Source organism: Alosa sapidissima, chromosome 9 (genome assembly GCF_018492685.1).
Source record: "Alosa sapidissima isolate fAloSap1 chromosome 9, fAloSap1.pri, whole genome shotgun sequence".
Classification (NCBI taxonomy): Eukaryota; Metazoa; Chordata; class Actinopteri; order Clupeiformes; family Clupeidae; genus Alosa; species Alosa sapidissima.
This window is the reverse complement of record NC_055965.1, coordinates 27,050,772-27,067,935: the sequence shown is the minus strand read 5'-3', so window position 1 is coordinate 27,067,935 and position 17,164 is coordinate 27,050,772. Positions and strand designations below refer to the sequence as shown.

Genomic DNA, 17,164 nt, shown 5'->3' with positions numbered 1-17,164 from the left:
ACTTTTTCAGTTCTGGCACCCGACAGCACAGCAAGATGAGACCATGATAACCTTTAGCCTCCCAAATATGACTGTTGGTTTAGCTTCCCAGCTGAGGTGATGGTTTGTTTTGCCTCCAGTGAACGTAATGACGTAGGCTGAGAAGGTACCTATACTTAGTGCAATGAAATCCAGCCCTCCGCGCTCTCGTCGTTGCCTGCTACGCGGCGTTGCTATGCCTACCCCGCTCTGCTGCAATTCATCACGGGTAACGTTGTGCGGAAGCCAGTATGCTATTCAACTATTCTCAGCCGGACACTACGTTGCCCGCAATGCATTGTGCACACAATGTCAAAACCATTTCTGTCTGGTGATACATGATTTAAGCGGCACCAGCGAGAATACAGGAGGGAGGAACTTTCTCTCGTTGCGTTTCAAAAGAGAAAACAGATGTCACTCAGTTTTCAATGGAAAACAAATTCCAACGTTCATTTACAGTGATGTCTGCCGTTCATGACACATAATGTGAACTAATTCACGTTCAAGTTCTTTATTAAAAAATGTGTTGCGTTCAGTTCAACATTCACGAAAAAATGAGCGTGTTCAATGAACGCGTTCTTTTGAACTCGTTCACGCACAACACTGGCATAGGCCTACTTCTTAATTCATCAAATATAGAGGCATAATATTAGCCTAGGTGGTAGTGGTAGGCTGTGAGTGCTCATTCAAAGTCTATGCATGTCTGTGCAAGTGAAACTGACAAACTCGTGGACTAAGCAACGATATTTAAAACAATGAATAAAGTGGATTCCTGTAATGTTCATGAAAACAGTATAGCGATTGGATAGCCTAATAAATCGCGACTTGTAGGCCTAACAGTAGGCCTAGTTTATATCGTTTCGCTGGAGTGCGCGCATAATTGGCCTAATCGCTATGCCTACTTGCCCGTCCAAATAAAGGGCTTTCCTTTGTTTCACGGAGCTCTGACTAACGGGAGGCGCGATTGAAGTGGCCACTTCTAAATGGTAGCCTAGGCTACCCACTGGCTAATTCATTCAGCAAACTGCTGACTCACGAAATGTATTTTAGCTGGTCACAAAACCGATTTCGTGATTCTATTATGCATAATTCATTTCGTAAACTGCTGACTCACGAAATGTATTGTAGCAGGTCACAAAACTGATTGTGTGATTCTTTTATGCATTTCGTCCACGTAATGAAATTATCCTGACACATAATTCATTTCGTATACTGCTGACTCACGAAATGTATTGTAGCAGGTCACAAAACTGATTTCGTGATTCTGTTATGCATTTCGTCCACGTAATGAAAGCATATGTCACTGAATGCATTTCGTAAGTTGTTAAGTTACTATTGCGTGGACGGAATGCCTTCTGTAACACAACACAATAATTCTGTGGACGCAGGATGCACAGAATGATGCGTGTAGGTGCATTCCGTATTTACGTAGACAGAATTACTTTTGACCAAACATTTCGTCTACGACAGTGAATACTGCATTCAGCATTATGTCCACGAAAGGAAAAGGCCACCAGTCAATTTCGTCCACGAAATGATGTGCTCTCTTCAGTGTTTCGTAGACACAATGCAAACCAATTTGTGCATTCCGTGGACAAAAGGCGTTACGATGTAACATGGTTTCGTAATGAATATATGTATTTCGTCACACGAAAGTCATTCTGTCCACGAAATAAGGCATGTTACATTTGGTGCCCCATATCTTTGATACTGTTAACCATGACATTCTCCTTTCTACATCTGAATTGGGAATTTCTGGGAAAGCTCTTGACCCTTTGAATCCTACCTTAAAGGGCGTTCTTGGCAGGGACAGGTATCAAAGTGTCATGATCTCACCACAGGTGTGCCTCAGCTATCAGTATAAGGGCCCCTGCTTTTCTCTATTTACACCTCTTCCTTAGGTAAGACCATTCACTCCCATGGATTTGACTATTATTGCTATGCGGACAACACTTAACCTATCTGTCCCACCTGAGGGCTCATCTTCACTGACCCCAGCTAGATCGGCATGGATCGGAACCCCAAGTAGACTAGCAACTTATAGGCGTGGTAATTGATGACCGACTCAACTTCTCTGAGCATGTAGCCTCAATTGCAAAATCATGTCTGTTCATCCATTACGACTTTAGGATGATCAGACCTTATCTGACACAAGATTCCACACAACTTCTTGTACAGGCCACGAAAGTCATTCTGTCCACGAAATAAGGCATGTTACATTTGGCGCCCCATACTACCCGAGCACCACTGTAGCAGGCAGCTCACTGCGTCGGGATTAGTGTGTGCTTCACCTCACTGTGTGTTCACTGAGTGCTGAGTGTGTTTCACTAATTCACAGATTGCAGAGACCAAATTTCCCTCACGGGATCAAAAGAGTATACAAGTATATACTTATATACATACACACAAACATACCCAAACACACGCACATACAGCATATCACCCACACAAGCAGACACGCATGGACGCACACACACACACATGCACACAGACCATGAGTCTACAATCAGTATACAATCAATCAATATCCATCATAATACGTTATGCCATTCATGGATACATGCTTTGTCATCTAAATAATATTGACTGTATCAAATGACTATGTATCAAATAAACTCAAGTAAGCAAGGGAGGGTGACATTTAACTCAAAGTCATTGATCTATAAAGCAAGCACAGTAAGCAAAGCTTCAAATCAGAACTCAGACTTCTTTGCACATGCTGTCCCACACCTATTACGAAGCATAGTGACACCTAGTGGTGCAGTTCCAATCGCAGACACAACACCCTCTCTGAACTCTGTATCAGGGAACTCCACCAGAAACGCTCACCGTTGCTAGTAAATGTTTTCTGTGAATTTCAGGTGTGTCTGATCGGAAGAAAGTGGTGGTTTTTATGACTCATTCGGGTATCTGTGCTATGATTGGATCATCAGTGGTCATGCCCTGCTCTTTCACTCATCCTGGCCTCAGAATCTATGAAGTCTACTGGGTGAAGAAAGAGACTCAGAACGGGACAAGTCTTGATCTCTTACAGACCCCTTTATATGAGGGTCGAGTGCACTACAGCACAGAGATGGATCGCAACTGCACACTGACTCTGAGAGATGTTAGAGTCACAGATGCCGGCCATTATTATGTCACAGTCATAACATATCCACCACGGAGGAGATGGCTATCAACTTTTGTCATGCTGGTAGTCACAGGTAACATAGGTAACATAAACAGGATGGAAACAACATTTTTTTGTCAATTTGTTGCTCTTTATTTTCAATGCTTATCTATTCATAAAATGGATTGCAAAAATACACATGCATTCTTATTTTCTTCTTCTAAGACACTGCAGCACTTCAAGTCCGACCTTCTGGATCGATGATTGAAGGACAACTAGTAAAGCTGAGCTGTGAGAGCCTCTGCATTTTGAGACAAAAGTCCAGTATACGCTGGAGAAGGAATGGGGAGATTATCCCATTTAATCAAACTATCAACAATGAACTGATACTCCACAACATCCAGATGAAGGATGAGGGCCTCTACACCTGTGCATTAGAACAACAAGAGGACCTCCCATCTCTGCCATTAAAGCTTAATGTTATGTGTAAGGGCTTTGGCATAGTTCCACGTCTGTGGTCTGTGTGCACCACACAACTAATACCATACAAAGCTGTGTGTGGCTGTGCATGGAACCATGCTACTGGCTTATACATATTCATACATTCTTCCGACTACACTTTCTTATGATTGCAGACATTGCTATAATACCATTTACCACAGCCACTTTTGATTTTGAAATTATATTGTCATTCCCTATCGTTGCTGACTGACCAGGCACCCTTTGTGCCAGAGGAAAATGTTAGTGTATATGCCAGACTAATATCTCAGAAAAAATAAAATGACCAGAGAATCAAGACCGGTGTGGCCAGGCTATTGGGAGTAGGCAAAACATATATATATATAAAACATTAATATATGTGGACAAACATGCTTTTTGCATTCTTGTCTCTAATATCTTTCTTAGATGCTCCAAAGAACACCTCCGTTTTTGTCTACCCTTCTGGTGAGATGCTTGAGGGCACCTCTGTGACTCTGAGCTGCAGCAGTGATGCCAACCCACCTGTGGAGAACTACACCTGGTACAGGCAGACTCGAGATAAAACTACTGAAGTAGGCTCGGCGGAGACCATCACCTTCACTCTGAACACCACCACTGCTGGACTTTACCACTGTGAGGCCAAGAATAGAATTGCCTCTCAGAATTCCCCCGTAGTTGATGTTTCTTTGGCAGGTAAAGTATTTGTTGATTGATCACACTAGTTTGCCAAGTTAAATGGCATTGCTATGGTGGTGGGCACAGGGAAGATGGTTGACTTTAAAGTGGCTTCTATGAGTACTGATTAAATTAGAATGGCCTCTCAGAACTCTACAGGAGAAGAAGTCTCATTGGAAGGTACAGCGTGAGATAATCATACTAATTTACACAATTAAATGACATTTCTGCCATTCCAAAATGTATTTTCCATTTTTCCAAAATGTGCTCAGACCTCAGGCTTCATCAGGCCTCTGTGCTGTCTTCCCTTGAATGTTATGTGAAACTGAGGTCCTGATTGACAGTGACCATAAAAGATCCATGGTGCTTATTAAAAAGAGACTATCAATTCTTGATCTGGCTCATTACATTTGGCCATCTAATCACCCCAAGTGTAATTGGATCATCCGTTCACAAACTCTCCACCTCTTAAGTTGGTGCACAGCAAAGCGTTATAAGGTCCATTTTTGTAATGTATATCTAATGTATGGTTGCTTTTCTACATTGTGTTGTTATTGTCATTCAGTCTATGGATGGCAGAGAGCTGCTCTGTATGTGCTCGGGGGCATAGTAACAGCTGTGACTCCAGTCCTCATTACATTTGGACTTGGACTCACGATCTGGAGGTAAATAAACAAAAAACCCTTTTAAAAAATGCAAAATCTGTGATTCATGTGCAGTCATGGGAATAACAGTGCTAAAAATAAATGGTGTTACAAACGGCGTTACTTTTTTCAGTAATGGGTAATCTAACTAATTAGTTTAGATTGTTACAACGCTGTTATTGTTACTGACAATACAATGTGCTGTGTTGCTACTAGAGCCTATTAAGATCATTAAAGCTGTTTTCATTCGACCAAGCTCTCAGCCACCGGAGCTGCAAATTTTTTTCTTTGAATAAGGGAGGGGGCGAGACAACCACATATGTGATGATGATTGGCTAAGGTAGAGTAAAAGGCTAGGTCTCCAGTCTAAAATTCTCAATTTCAAAAGTACTAGACATTAAATGGCTTTCGAAGAGAAACGTCCATGGTGAAATGGAGAAATAGAAATGAGTTCATCCTCCATACTGTACTGTCAGTTTGGTGAAATATGGCCACTATTACAGTACATTGCAGGCTTCAGAGTCAGACGACATCTAGTCTGACCCATCCTCTTGTCATCCCACTTCTAATCTCTTTCTGTCATATGTCCCCACAGGAGGAAGAAAATAATGTTTACCTTTGACTCTGGAAACACAGACAATGTCACACAGGTAAATGTTTGTGTGTGTGTGTGTGTGTGTGTGCGTGTGTGTGTGTGCGTGCGTGCGTGCGTGTGTGTGTGTGTGTGGAGGCATGTTAGCAGCCTAATATCCATTATGGCCAGTTTTAGACATTGTGGGAGTATAGTGTATGTTTATAACTTAGAAACCACTGCAGTGTGGCTGGTGGAGAGGAAAGACATCATACTGAGCTTGGGACGGCTCCCACACACAGTTTCATACGTTGCAGTGCTGGAGACACATCCCGTTCACTTTACATGGGCTCACGTCATCCGTTGCCAAACTGAATTGTTCAACTTTTGCTGCACCAACGGACAAGAAGAGACGGCACCAGCCAATCAAATTACGGTTATACCTGAAGTCATTTGCATAGCTACCGTCGGGAACACCCACTGGCATGCGTTGACAGAATGCAGACTGTGGGCCAGATGTACTAACGCTTTTGCGCCCACTTCAGGCGTATTTGTTTCGCAATGTGCGTGTAAAATCATTGCGAGGTATGTACAAACAGGCCGCAATGATGTATACGCGCAAACTGCCTGTCGCGGGAGCTGAAAGTGGCAGATTGCGATTGTCATGTCATGCATATGCATTCATGGGAGGATCCAGGGGAAAGTGGGAGTTTAGCGTAAAAAGATGGGAGGGGAAGAGTAAAGAGCGCCTAATTATGTATTCCGCAATATGTAGCCTACAAAGACTGCTCCTGAAAGCGCACGTCTATTCTGCGCCTAAATACTTCCGCCTTGTAAAAGCAGGTGTTAATAGGTGGGCAGCCGTGGCCTACTGGTTAGCACTTTGGACCTGTAACCGGAGGGTTGACGGTTCGAACTCCGACCAGTAGGCATGGCTGAAGTGCCCTTGAGCAAAGCACCTAACCCCACACTGCTCCCCGAGCGCCGCTGTTGATGCAGGCAGCTCAATGCGCCAGGATTAGTGTGTGCTTACCCTCACTGTCTGTACACTGTATGCTGTGTGTGTTTCAATCACGGATTGGGATAAAAGCAGAGACCAAATTTCCCTCACGGGATCAAAAGAGTATATATACTTATACTTATACTACTTAATCCAAATTGCAGTTCAATGCGTCAATAAGAGAACCTTTCAAAGACAACAGAATCGCTATTTAGAGCACCAGTTTTTGTGGTGAAAGTATTTGTACTACCAAAAGCAACCTTAACTTTCGTTGGCCTTTCGAATGTCTTACTTTCACTTTCACGTCAATCACTTAAACTTTCCTACTTGCTAGATTTGACCAATCTTCCATAGCCTACTTGAGTAGAACTACTGATCTTCATTATCTCCCTGCTTGTTTACATCTTATCATGTATGGTATTATTTCATGATCGCTACATTCAACTGCTCTTGTATGTAGGTGCTGCCATTCAGTTGTGGATGTTCGTAAATTGCGTTTATGGGCGGAGAAAGGCAGAGAAAGGCGCAGTTTACACTAAGGATTGAACAATTGATAAATACGACGCTGATAACGCTACGCTCGCAAATGTACATGCATCTGGCCCTCTGTGTGGAAACCGTTAGACACCAAGGAAATCAGTATACTGAGAATATACATTTGTAGTGAGCTGTATGATGCTTTGGATATAAGTTAATTGAATACATGTAAGTAGTCTATCTTTGAGAAATATATATTTCTTGTATGTGTCATAGGATTATGTGGACTATGTGAATGATCCTCTGGAAGGAAACTCTGGTGCCATCCAGATGAGTTCACTCTACCAAAGCTTGAACCCCAACACCACCCAACCTCCTACAGTTTACCAGAGTCTGAACCCAAACACCACCCAACCTGATGCAATTGATCAGAGCCTGAGCCCCAACACCACCCACCCTGTTGCATTTTACCAGAGTCTGAACCCCAACACCACTCAACCTGATACAATTTATCAGAGCCTGAACCTCTAAGCCTCTAAAGCCAGTGAGAAAAAAACAGCTTCTATAAATCCGACACAAATTCTCTGATCATGGCAATGGGTTCCAACATGCTGATTTAGTCATGGTTTTGATGTGATCCTTGAAAATAAGATTTTTATCCATTATTACAGCAAGGTTTTTGACACAGTGTCTAGTTTCAAATGCCTGAGAATCAAAGGCGTTGACTTTCAATCTTCCCTCTTTGTTTCCAAACATCACTATTTTAGCATTGATTTTTTTTTTAATTGTAAGAAATTATGTTTCATTCCGGCATGCACTTTTTCATGACAAAGACATACTGATTCAATGGGACGGATGTGTAAGATGAGTGCAAGGTATATCTGGGTGTCATTTGCATAGCTAAGATATGCCACCTTGTACTCTTGACAAATTTGGCCAAAAGGGAGCATATTCAGGCAAATGTAATTTACGACCTTAATTAGAGCAGTTTCAATAGCCTACTATGATGAAAGCCTGACTGGAGGTATGGGGCAGTTAAGTGACTAAAAAATTGTCTAATTAATTACATACTCTGTGATTCATTCATTTCAATTATTTCATGCGTCAGTTTTTGATCATCTTTTTAAAACATATTTCAATAATAATAAAAAAATGTTGAGTGCCGATGAGTGAATCACTGAATAACCAATATCATAGAACTTAAAGTCCAAAGTCACTTTCATTATCATTTTCACTATTGGGTGCAGGCATCAGCATAGCCTCTCAGTTTGTAGCAAATGACTAGGAGTGACAAGGCTGGCTGTTAGCTGTGTTTATTATCATCACCAAAGGATGTGCTAGCTCATACCTCTGGGTAATCTCCTAAATGGTTTGCATAGAGGTAATATTTCAGACTTGATGAACTCCTATGGTACAAAGACACGTTATTGCAGAAAATGCTAAGAATGATGCTCCTGTCCAGTTCTATTTTTGTTTTTCTTTTTTTAACCCTTAGAACCCTAAGCTGTTTTTAGGGCATTTTCACTACCTTTATTCATAAGGATTTATTCTGGTCATTGTAAGTGCCACACACACATATTATATATTGTTTTTTTCAGCAGAGTCTAGGCTATCCAGATCATTTCATGTATTAGTACTAGCATTGATTTTATTTTGATTTTTAAATAATTTAAATATAAAAATCATATTATAAAAATTCTTATATTTTGACCTGTATCTCACCACAGCAAGCTCATAGCTCTACATGCATTTCATGTGTGTGTAGGGCAGACTGTCCTGAAACGGGCAATATAATTGCCATGTTGGAGGGATACTCTGGGGCTGAGCAATTTACAGAAATATGTGGTGTGTGATTTACAGAAATAAATGCCATTTTTTATTTAGCGATGAAAAATGACCATTCTGCGCTCCATATCTGTGACACGAACTGATCTGACCTGACTTGACCCAAGTTTGCCTGTTAGCATGTGTGACTATGGTGTATGCACTCATGATGATTCTCAACTTTTTACTGCATTACCATGAACAAAGTAAAGGCAAAAAAGGTGTTTCTTTGTTGAACAAATTGGGATGCAATGTGAGCCTTGAATTGGATGCCATGCAGGAATTTGCTAGGATCTCAAAACCGGATTATGAACATGTTTTGCCATAGAGAAACACACGATAGCGTTGGATTATAAACATGCTTTGCCACAAAAACAGACAAAAACGTGGGGTAAGTCCAGCTATATGAAGTTATTATTTTGCTGTCACTTCGTCTGTTTTATAACCCAGAAGGATGTATTTGGTATCAAATGATAGCTCTGTGTCTCCTCTTTCATCTAACATATGTGGCATATATATCCGATCACGGGTCCGCGAGTAATTACTCCGAGAGTAATGGGTGTGCAAGTTGGTTTGTGTACATGACGTTAATATTTTGCAGTCACTTCGTCTGTTTTTATAAGCCAGAAAGATCAATATCCATGGTACCAATGGATAGCCCTGTTTCTCCTCTTTCAACTGATATGCTTGCCATATCTATGCGATCACGGGTTCGCGAGTAATTCAAACGAGAGTAATGGGTGCGCAGGTGAACGCAGAGAAGTATAGACTGTAAATATGATGCAATTTGATTTAATTTCATGTTTTTTTTTTTTTTTCATACTTGATCGTACAGACAAGTGCGTAGTCTCTTTGGAAAGCCCCACTTCTTCTCTGTCATAAAATAAGGTTTTAATCTCGTTGTGATGAACAGTCGCGGAGCAATGTAACCGAGAAGAAAGGGTGTGTTTTTTGACGCACTTTGCGTCAATCGGGTTCTACATGTTCCATTCTAGGCAAGTAGTGCTTTCTTGTCTGTTTCCTTCATTTTATAGTGGCTAGAACTGCACTGGGTCACAGGTCATTATAGGAAGCGATTAATCAGGGTTAAACACAGATAAAGACAGATAAAATCATTTCACAAATGTATCAAACGTAAATACGTTGGGACTCAAATCAGGAAAGATCTACAACATTACAGTGCCAAGCAGTGATGAGGAGTCCTATGAGACCGGCAGTAGGGCATAGCCTAGTCTGATTGGTTGTCACATACAGGCTTTCAAAATTACATTGTTGTGAGGCTTGGTTTGAGGAGCATTTGGAACAAACCGGTGCAGATCAGTAGATGACTCAGACCCATCCTTCAAAGAGAACAACTTTGGACCTCAGTCATTTGAAAGGCTCACAAGCCCCCAATGTTATCATTATTTTTGGTTGTTAAATAAATGTATAATGCAGCGATTAAAAATTAACATCTACATACAATAATGAAATAACCTATCCAGCATTAACTGAGAAAAAAAACATTAGCTAGATTCTATAGATTACACACATAACCAATGTGCTTACACACACCTCTCAATGTGCTTCTCAATGCTCCAGTCTTCCAACAGGTTTCGAGAGGACTGAAACCACACTATGGCTCGATCCCAGACTCTGTTCCCCAGAAGCTTAAAGCATAGTTCGAATTACAGGGGGTTACCCCTGAGACAGGAATATCAGTTTTGGGGGGTCAGATATTTTTTTCTGATATTGTGAAAAAATATCATTACAGTTGGCTACAATACAAGTCAACTCATATTTTCACTGTAGGGACATTTTAATGTAAAGCGATTTCAGACACCCCTATTATGGACCGTACCCTTTTTAACCACCGTGGCGCTAGAAGCAACGGAGATAGAGAACGAACGACTTCAACTTCTCAAGCAAATGTCAACGTTGAATGACAAAACGCTAGGTAGATTCCTCCAGTAGGCTAAATTCGGTTTGCTGCTGACGTGCATGTGTAAATGTAAGTTGCTAGCAGACGTCTAGCGTGTTGAAAATGTGCTATTTTACAGCCTTCACGTATTTTGATCTTCATAGCTCATGTCACGTCTTCATACATTTAATTACCGGCAGCTACTTACCTGCTACTTACCTACTGAGGCTAGTAAAGTGGACCTTGGTTAGTTACCAAGGTTAGTCAGCAAGATAATTCTATTCATTCTATTTAAATCATTTATTATTATTATTTTACATTGTGGTGAAGTAAAATCGATTGGCATTTCCAAGGAGATGAACTCCAGTCCATATCCTAGGTGTCCATTCTAATGTTATCTTTAATAAATTATTGTGCCCTTTTGAAATTAGTTTGGCACAGATCCTGTGTTGTTTTTATATTATGCACAAGAGGGTCTGATGTAGCTAAGCCTATAACATCAGTGAAACCTGTGGAAACATAAAAAGAGCCAAGTAGCCTAGGCTAAATAGTACATGCATTGAATTTGTTTTTAATTGGTTAGTAGGCCTATTGTTTTTAGATTCTATTATTTAATATTTTTAATTCAATAAATGTAGTTTCATCTGAGAACCCTGATACTATCTTAATGAAACTAGGATTTTATTTTATTCACAGAGACACTATGAGGAAAAGGAAAAGTGTATGTGTGCATGTGTGTACTGTATGTGACTCATTTGTACAGTAGGATACTGTAGTGTTGATGATACCCAGCTTGTTCTGGTTATCGGATTCTTGTAGGTTACCGCTCTGTAGTTCTTCTGTGGTAGTATGGTTTTTCATAGTATGCTCCTTAATCACATTAAAGATTGCTCAGGTTTCACAATTGTGTTGATTTGATACTGACTACTATAGACTATAATAGAAAATTGGTTTCTGTACAGTATATGAGAGGGTTGGGTCTTACCTCCAGGTCTTATGAAATCTAAAAATGAACCAAATCAATATTTCATGAAATAGGCAATAGGCTTCTTGTAAAGGTATTACTTTTACTATTAGAATGGTATTTCAGTGCACTTAACTTCTAACTTTTGAGAGCTGATCAAAACAGTTCTCTTTTGGATATATAATAACAATGAGATATTCTGTATAGCCTACTGATTATCAGTTTGTCGCATGTTTAGACCTTGTATGTGTGTTGCACAACACATGTTGCACTTGGCGATCACGATGGGGATTGATACTGTATGGTAGTGGACCATGATGGCCATAGAAGAACTGAAGGAGCAGTACCCCCCAATTATGGTGGGGTAATTCGCACTCTGGCTTAAAGTGTGTCTGAAATTCCATCTTTCTTTTCTCAGTAAAGTTCATATCAATGGAGACATCCAGCAAGAAGGCCTGTGGGCTTGATAGGTTAGACAAAAACTCTGTTTTAATTTGTTCTAGAGTGTTCGTACTCGGAAACATCTCAACATCAACTGTAGTGACCTCTCGACCTTCCCAGTTCCACTTTTTGGTCTGACACTGAAGTGTTACACCTGATAGGAAGTCTTCTCTGTTGTGCTGTGTAAGTTGTATTGTTTTTTCAGCATAATGCAGGTGCATGAATCTAGATAGATAGATAGATACTTTATTGATCCTCAAGGGGAAATTCAAGGGTCTCAGTAGCATACAGACATAACACACAACATGCACTTACAGCAGAAATGGTAAACATAAGTATAAGTATAAACATATAACTAAACTCCACTGTACAATAAAGACAGTAGAAGATAAGACAGATAAGAAAACTAACAAAACTAAATACACTATATAAGTTAAATTAAGAAAGTCCAATGTGCTTGAGGGTGATCAAGCATAAGACGCTTGTAGTGACAGGGCCGGGACTGGTGAGGTGCTAAAGGGAGTGAGTGTCATGGTGAAGGTGCAACAAGTAGTCCAACATTAGTCCAACAGTGCAAGAGTAAGGCCTAGAGACCAGCATAAATAATATAGACAAATAGGAGAGTAAAGTGTAATGTAGACAAGGTAAAATAAAAAACTATGTCAGTGCAAGAACAGGTTAAGGTAACAGGGTTATAGCCATTCATTCATTCAGTATTGTATCAGAAGCCTGACCGCAGCCATTGATCATGTGTGCTAAGATAGCATGAAAAACAGTGTAGCAGTAAAATAGTAGTGAAAACATTAGGCTGTGTACAATAGTAAAACAGTAGTAAGCAGTAGTGGGCAGTCAGTACTCAAAAAACATGGACATGGAGAGGGTGGAGAGGCAGACAGACTAAGCAGAGAAGTCTATCTCTCCTCTTCCCTTTAGTGAGGCATTGAACAGTTCAATGGCCCTAGGAACAATTACTTCCTCAGCCTTTCAGTTGTGCATGGCAGTGAGCGAAGTCTCCAGCTGATCAAGCTCTTTTGGTTTTTGATAGTGCTGTAGAGAGGATGACATTCATTGTCCAAGATGTTGATCAGTTTGTTTAGGGTCCTTTTGTCAGATATTGAAGTGATGCACTCCAGTTCAGCTCCCACTACAGAGCCAGCCTTCCTTACCAGCCTGTCAAGTCCGCCAGCATCCTTCTTCTTTGTGCTTCCTCCCCAGCATACCACTGCATAGAAGAGGGCGCTGGCCACAACAGACTGATAGAACATCCTGAGGAGCTTGCTGCACACATTGAAGGACCGCAGCCTCCTCAGGAAGTACAGCCTGCTCTGTCCTTTCTTGTAGAGTGCATTAGTGTTGGCTGACCAGTCCAGTTTATTGTCCAGGTGGAGACCCAGATACTTGTAGGTGCTTACCACCTCCACATTGACCCCATCAATGGAGACTGGTAGCAGAGCGGGCTTAGATCTTCGGAAATCCACCACCATCTCCTTGGTCTTTGAAGTGTTGAGTTGAAGGTGGTTGAGTTTGCACAATTGCACAAAGTCCTCCACCAGGCTCCTGTACTCCTCCTCTTGCTCGTCCCTGATACACCCCACAATTGCAGTATCATCAGAAAACCTCTGCATGTGGCTTGACTCTGTGTTGTAGCAGAAGTCAGATGTGTACAGGGTGAACAGGACTGGAGAGAGCACAGTTCCCTGTGGCGCTCCGGTGCTGCTGATCACAGTGTCATAATCTGATCTCTGAGAGAGGCTGAATTCCACCTGTAAAAGCAACCATTATACAGTTTATGTTTGTTTTAATGTAATGCATAATATGTGTGCATGCATGAATATACTTTACAAATATTTCCTTTAAATTGTAATTTTGCTAAAATGTAGCTAACATCATTATTTATGCAATACTTTTCCCATGACGTATTCAATTGTCCTGTTCTGTTTGAAAGCTTTTGTCTCTCTGTTCTCCACTCTTGTATCAAGGCGACTCCTCCTCTCCTCCACCTCCTGTAGAATAGTTTTGTCAACCTCAAAATGATATCCACCATTTCCAGCTACCATCTCTTCAATCTTCTCCAGCAGCTGTGTACGCATAATGCTCTCATCCAGTTTTTCGTTGTCAAAAATGTGATATCTGTTCCCACATTTCTCAATGATCCATTGCAGGCTCTCTCCTTCACTCTCAATGTACTGTTCAATGGTTGTCTCTCTAAACCCACCAAAGGTGAACAGCACCATGGTGTGACTCCAGACTCTCTCACCGAGAAGCTCCAAGTGTTCCTGAACAATGGTCCTGTCTTTTTCTGTGAAGGAAATGTCCACACATATGACCAGAAGGACGGCATGTGGTCCTGGAGGACACAGGGATGCACTGAGCACTATCTCCTGTGTGATGAGCTCCGGAGAGTGCTTCATGAATGTGCTTCTCCACCATCCTGGAACATCGACAACAGTGACCTGTCTGCCTGCTACTTCTCCCTGTCTCTTCACACACTGAGTTCTTCTCAGCTCAAACTCGTGTCTCCCAAGGATGGTGTTTCCTACTGAGGTCTTTCCGTGGTACTTTGTACCCAAAAGAACGATCCTCAGTGATGGCAGCTGTTTTATTCCTGTTAAGAGAGACAACAATTGCAGTGAATTGTAATTGCAGCAATTACATAATAATTCTAGTTATGCATTCCATATCAAATCACCTACCAGAGGAAGACCCAGTATGTTTCTTCTTCTTCATCACTCTTTTTTCAGCTCTCTTCTCCACTTCTGTCTTCCAGTGTGAGACTTTCTGAACTCTTTCCCAGTCCATCCGAAACTGACGACTTGTATTTCCTGCCACCATCTCGTCTATTTTCTCCAGAAGGTCCTTGATCTGATCTTTATCATCCTTGTTGTGATTGTTGAGGACATGATATCTGTTCCCACATTTCTCAGTGAGCCATTTCAGGGCATCTCCTTCACTCTCAATGTGCTGCTCTATGGTTGTGTCTCCGAGCCAGTCTCCATGGGTGAACAGCACCATAGTGTGACTCCAGACTCTTTCACTGAGAAGACTTACATGTTCCTGAGCTGATACCCTGTGTGCTTCTGAGAAAGAGGCGTCTGCTCGCAACACCACATAGAAACAGTTTGGACCTTCACCACACAATCCCTGAGAGAGCACAATCTCATTTCTGGTCATTTCGGAGCTGGACATCACACGGTAATAGTTCCACCATCCAGGTGCCTCCACCACAGTGACCTGTCTGCCTGCTACTTCTCCCTGTCTCTTCAAACAAACAGCAGATCGCTGTCCAGGCTGAAACTCTTCTCTGCCGAGGATGGTGTTTCCTGATGAACTCTTCCCAGCCCCTTTACATCCAAGCAGCACAATGCCTAACCGAACGAGTTTCTGTGCAGGGGAATAGGTGACAGAGAATAAGACTTTGTTTGAATCTGGGAATTAGAGTTTGTTTACATATTTATTAGGCCTGTCAAACGATTTACAAAAATATTTAATTCATGTCATGTTTTGAAATGAATCAATCATGATTAATAATGATGACAAAACAAAAGACTAAAGCTTCTTAAATGCCCTCTTCTCTTTAGCCCAGATGAGTCCATGATTTTCAAAAAGAGTTGCAGATTTTGTTTGGTCTAAGCACAGGACCTTTTTCCACGTTACCTCAGTCAATTTGTCCACACAGGTTTACACAGAGTAATAAATACATCTATCTACATCTTTACTTCTAAGAGACTCTGGCTCCCTGGGATGCTCTTGCATTTTGTTACCTCCGTCCCAACTTCTTTAAATATGTTGCTGGTGTCAAATTCAAAACAAACATATTTTGTCAAATTTGTAATTTTTAATATTTGATATGTTGTCTGTGTCTTTTTGACAGCTAAATATGAGTTTACGAGATTTCTAGAATATATTCTGTTTTTATTTGCATTTCACACATTTCCCAACTTTTTCATATAGTTAACATGTTTTGAATGCCTGCTGGTTGTTAAAGGAACACGCCACCCAATGTCAGTAGTAATATATGTTCTTACCTATGGCAAGCCGATTGAGCATTTATTCTGATATCTTGATATCAGTCATAATTGCCATGTACATGTAAGCCATTTTTGTCAACTAGTTAACTAGTGAGCCATGTTTGTGTGAACTAGTTAACTAGTGAGGGCCAAAATATGCACACTAGTTAACTAGTGGGAGCAAAAAGGCTCACTAGTTAACTAGTGAACACATTTTAGCTTCACTAGTTAACTAGTGAGAGCCAGAAATGTCTACTAGTTAACTAGTAAAGGCCAAAATGCATACCAGTGAGCTAGTTGAAGGCGTTTGGGTCTCACTAGTTAACTAGTGACAGCCAAAAATGTGCACATGTTTTCTAGTGAAGGCAAAACACCTCACTAGTTAACTAGTTGCAGTAGGTCAATGTCACTAGTTAACTAGTGAACCATAAATGGCTTACTAGCTAGCTAGGTGATGGCAGTAGGCTCACTAGTTAACTAGTTGATGCATCATTTGTCCAAACTAGTTAACTAGTGAGGTCAGAAATGTATACTAGTAAACTAGTTCAAGACAAAATTCACACTAGTCAACTAGTGGCGCAGAATTCAAATTAGGAGGTGAAGAATTCTGGAAATTGAGGCTTTCTATTGGCTCCCTATGTCCAAATAGAACATGATAACCAATCACAGTGCAGAATTTCACGAAATCCCGCACACAACATTTGCATGTGGCACACAAGTTAACATGCTGGCCAAAGGTACTCTAGCTAGTAAACTAGTGGCTTCAGTGTGACACTTACATGTAAACTAGTGAAGGCAGAACTGCTCACTAGTTAACTAGTGAAGACACAAATGCCCACTAGTTAACTAGTGAGGTCTAAAAAGTGTCACTAGTTTACTACTGTGCACCAAAACACCCACTAGTGAACTAGTGATGGCAATTTCCATTCGACTAGTTAACTAGTGAGGTGCAAAAAGTGTCACTAGTTTACTAGTGTGCCCCAAAATGCCCACTAGTTAACTAGTGAAGGCCATTTCAGCCCCAACCCCAAAGATTAACCCCAACCCCCTGATC

General features: G+C 41.1%; 2 protein-coding genes across 2 annotated transcripts; one reads left to right on the top strand and one right to left on the bottom strand.

Annotated features, from left to right (window-relative positions):
* The first annotated feature begins 2,935 nt into the window (after positions 1 to 2,935).
* LOC121718504 (B-cell receptor CD22-like) lies at positions 2,936 to 7,505 on the top strand. Its single transcript, XM_042103516.1, has 6 exons — positions 2,936 to 3,221; positions 3,353 to 3,613; positions 4,034 to 4,300; positions 4,848 to 4,947; positions 5,522 to 5,576; positions 7,251 to 7,505. The coding sequence occupies exons 1-6, from the start codon at positions 2,936 to 2,938 to the stop codon at positions 7,503 to 7,505; spliced, it is 1,224 nt and encodes a 407-aa protein (XP_041959450.1).
* A 2,837-nt stretch (positions 7,506 to 10,342) lies between these two features.
* Positions 10,343 to 15,856, bottom strand: LOC121718503 (GTPase IMAP family member 8-like). The gene is made up of 6 exons (XM_042103515.1): positions 15,812 to 15,856; positions 14,797 to 15,484; positions 14,013 to 14,708; positions 13,839 to 13,866; positions 12,050 to 12,328; positions 10,343 to 10,454 (listed from the first exon to the last, which is right to left on the bottom strand). The coding sequence occupies exons 1-6, from the start codon at positions 15,854 to 15,856 to the stop codon at positions 10,343 to 10,345; spliced, it is 1,848 nt and encodes a 615-aa protein (XP_041959449.1).
* Positions 15,857 to 17,164: the final 1,308 nt, after the last annotated feature.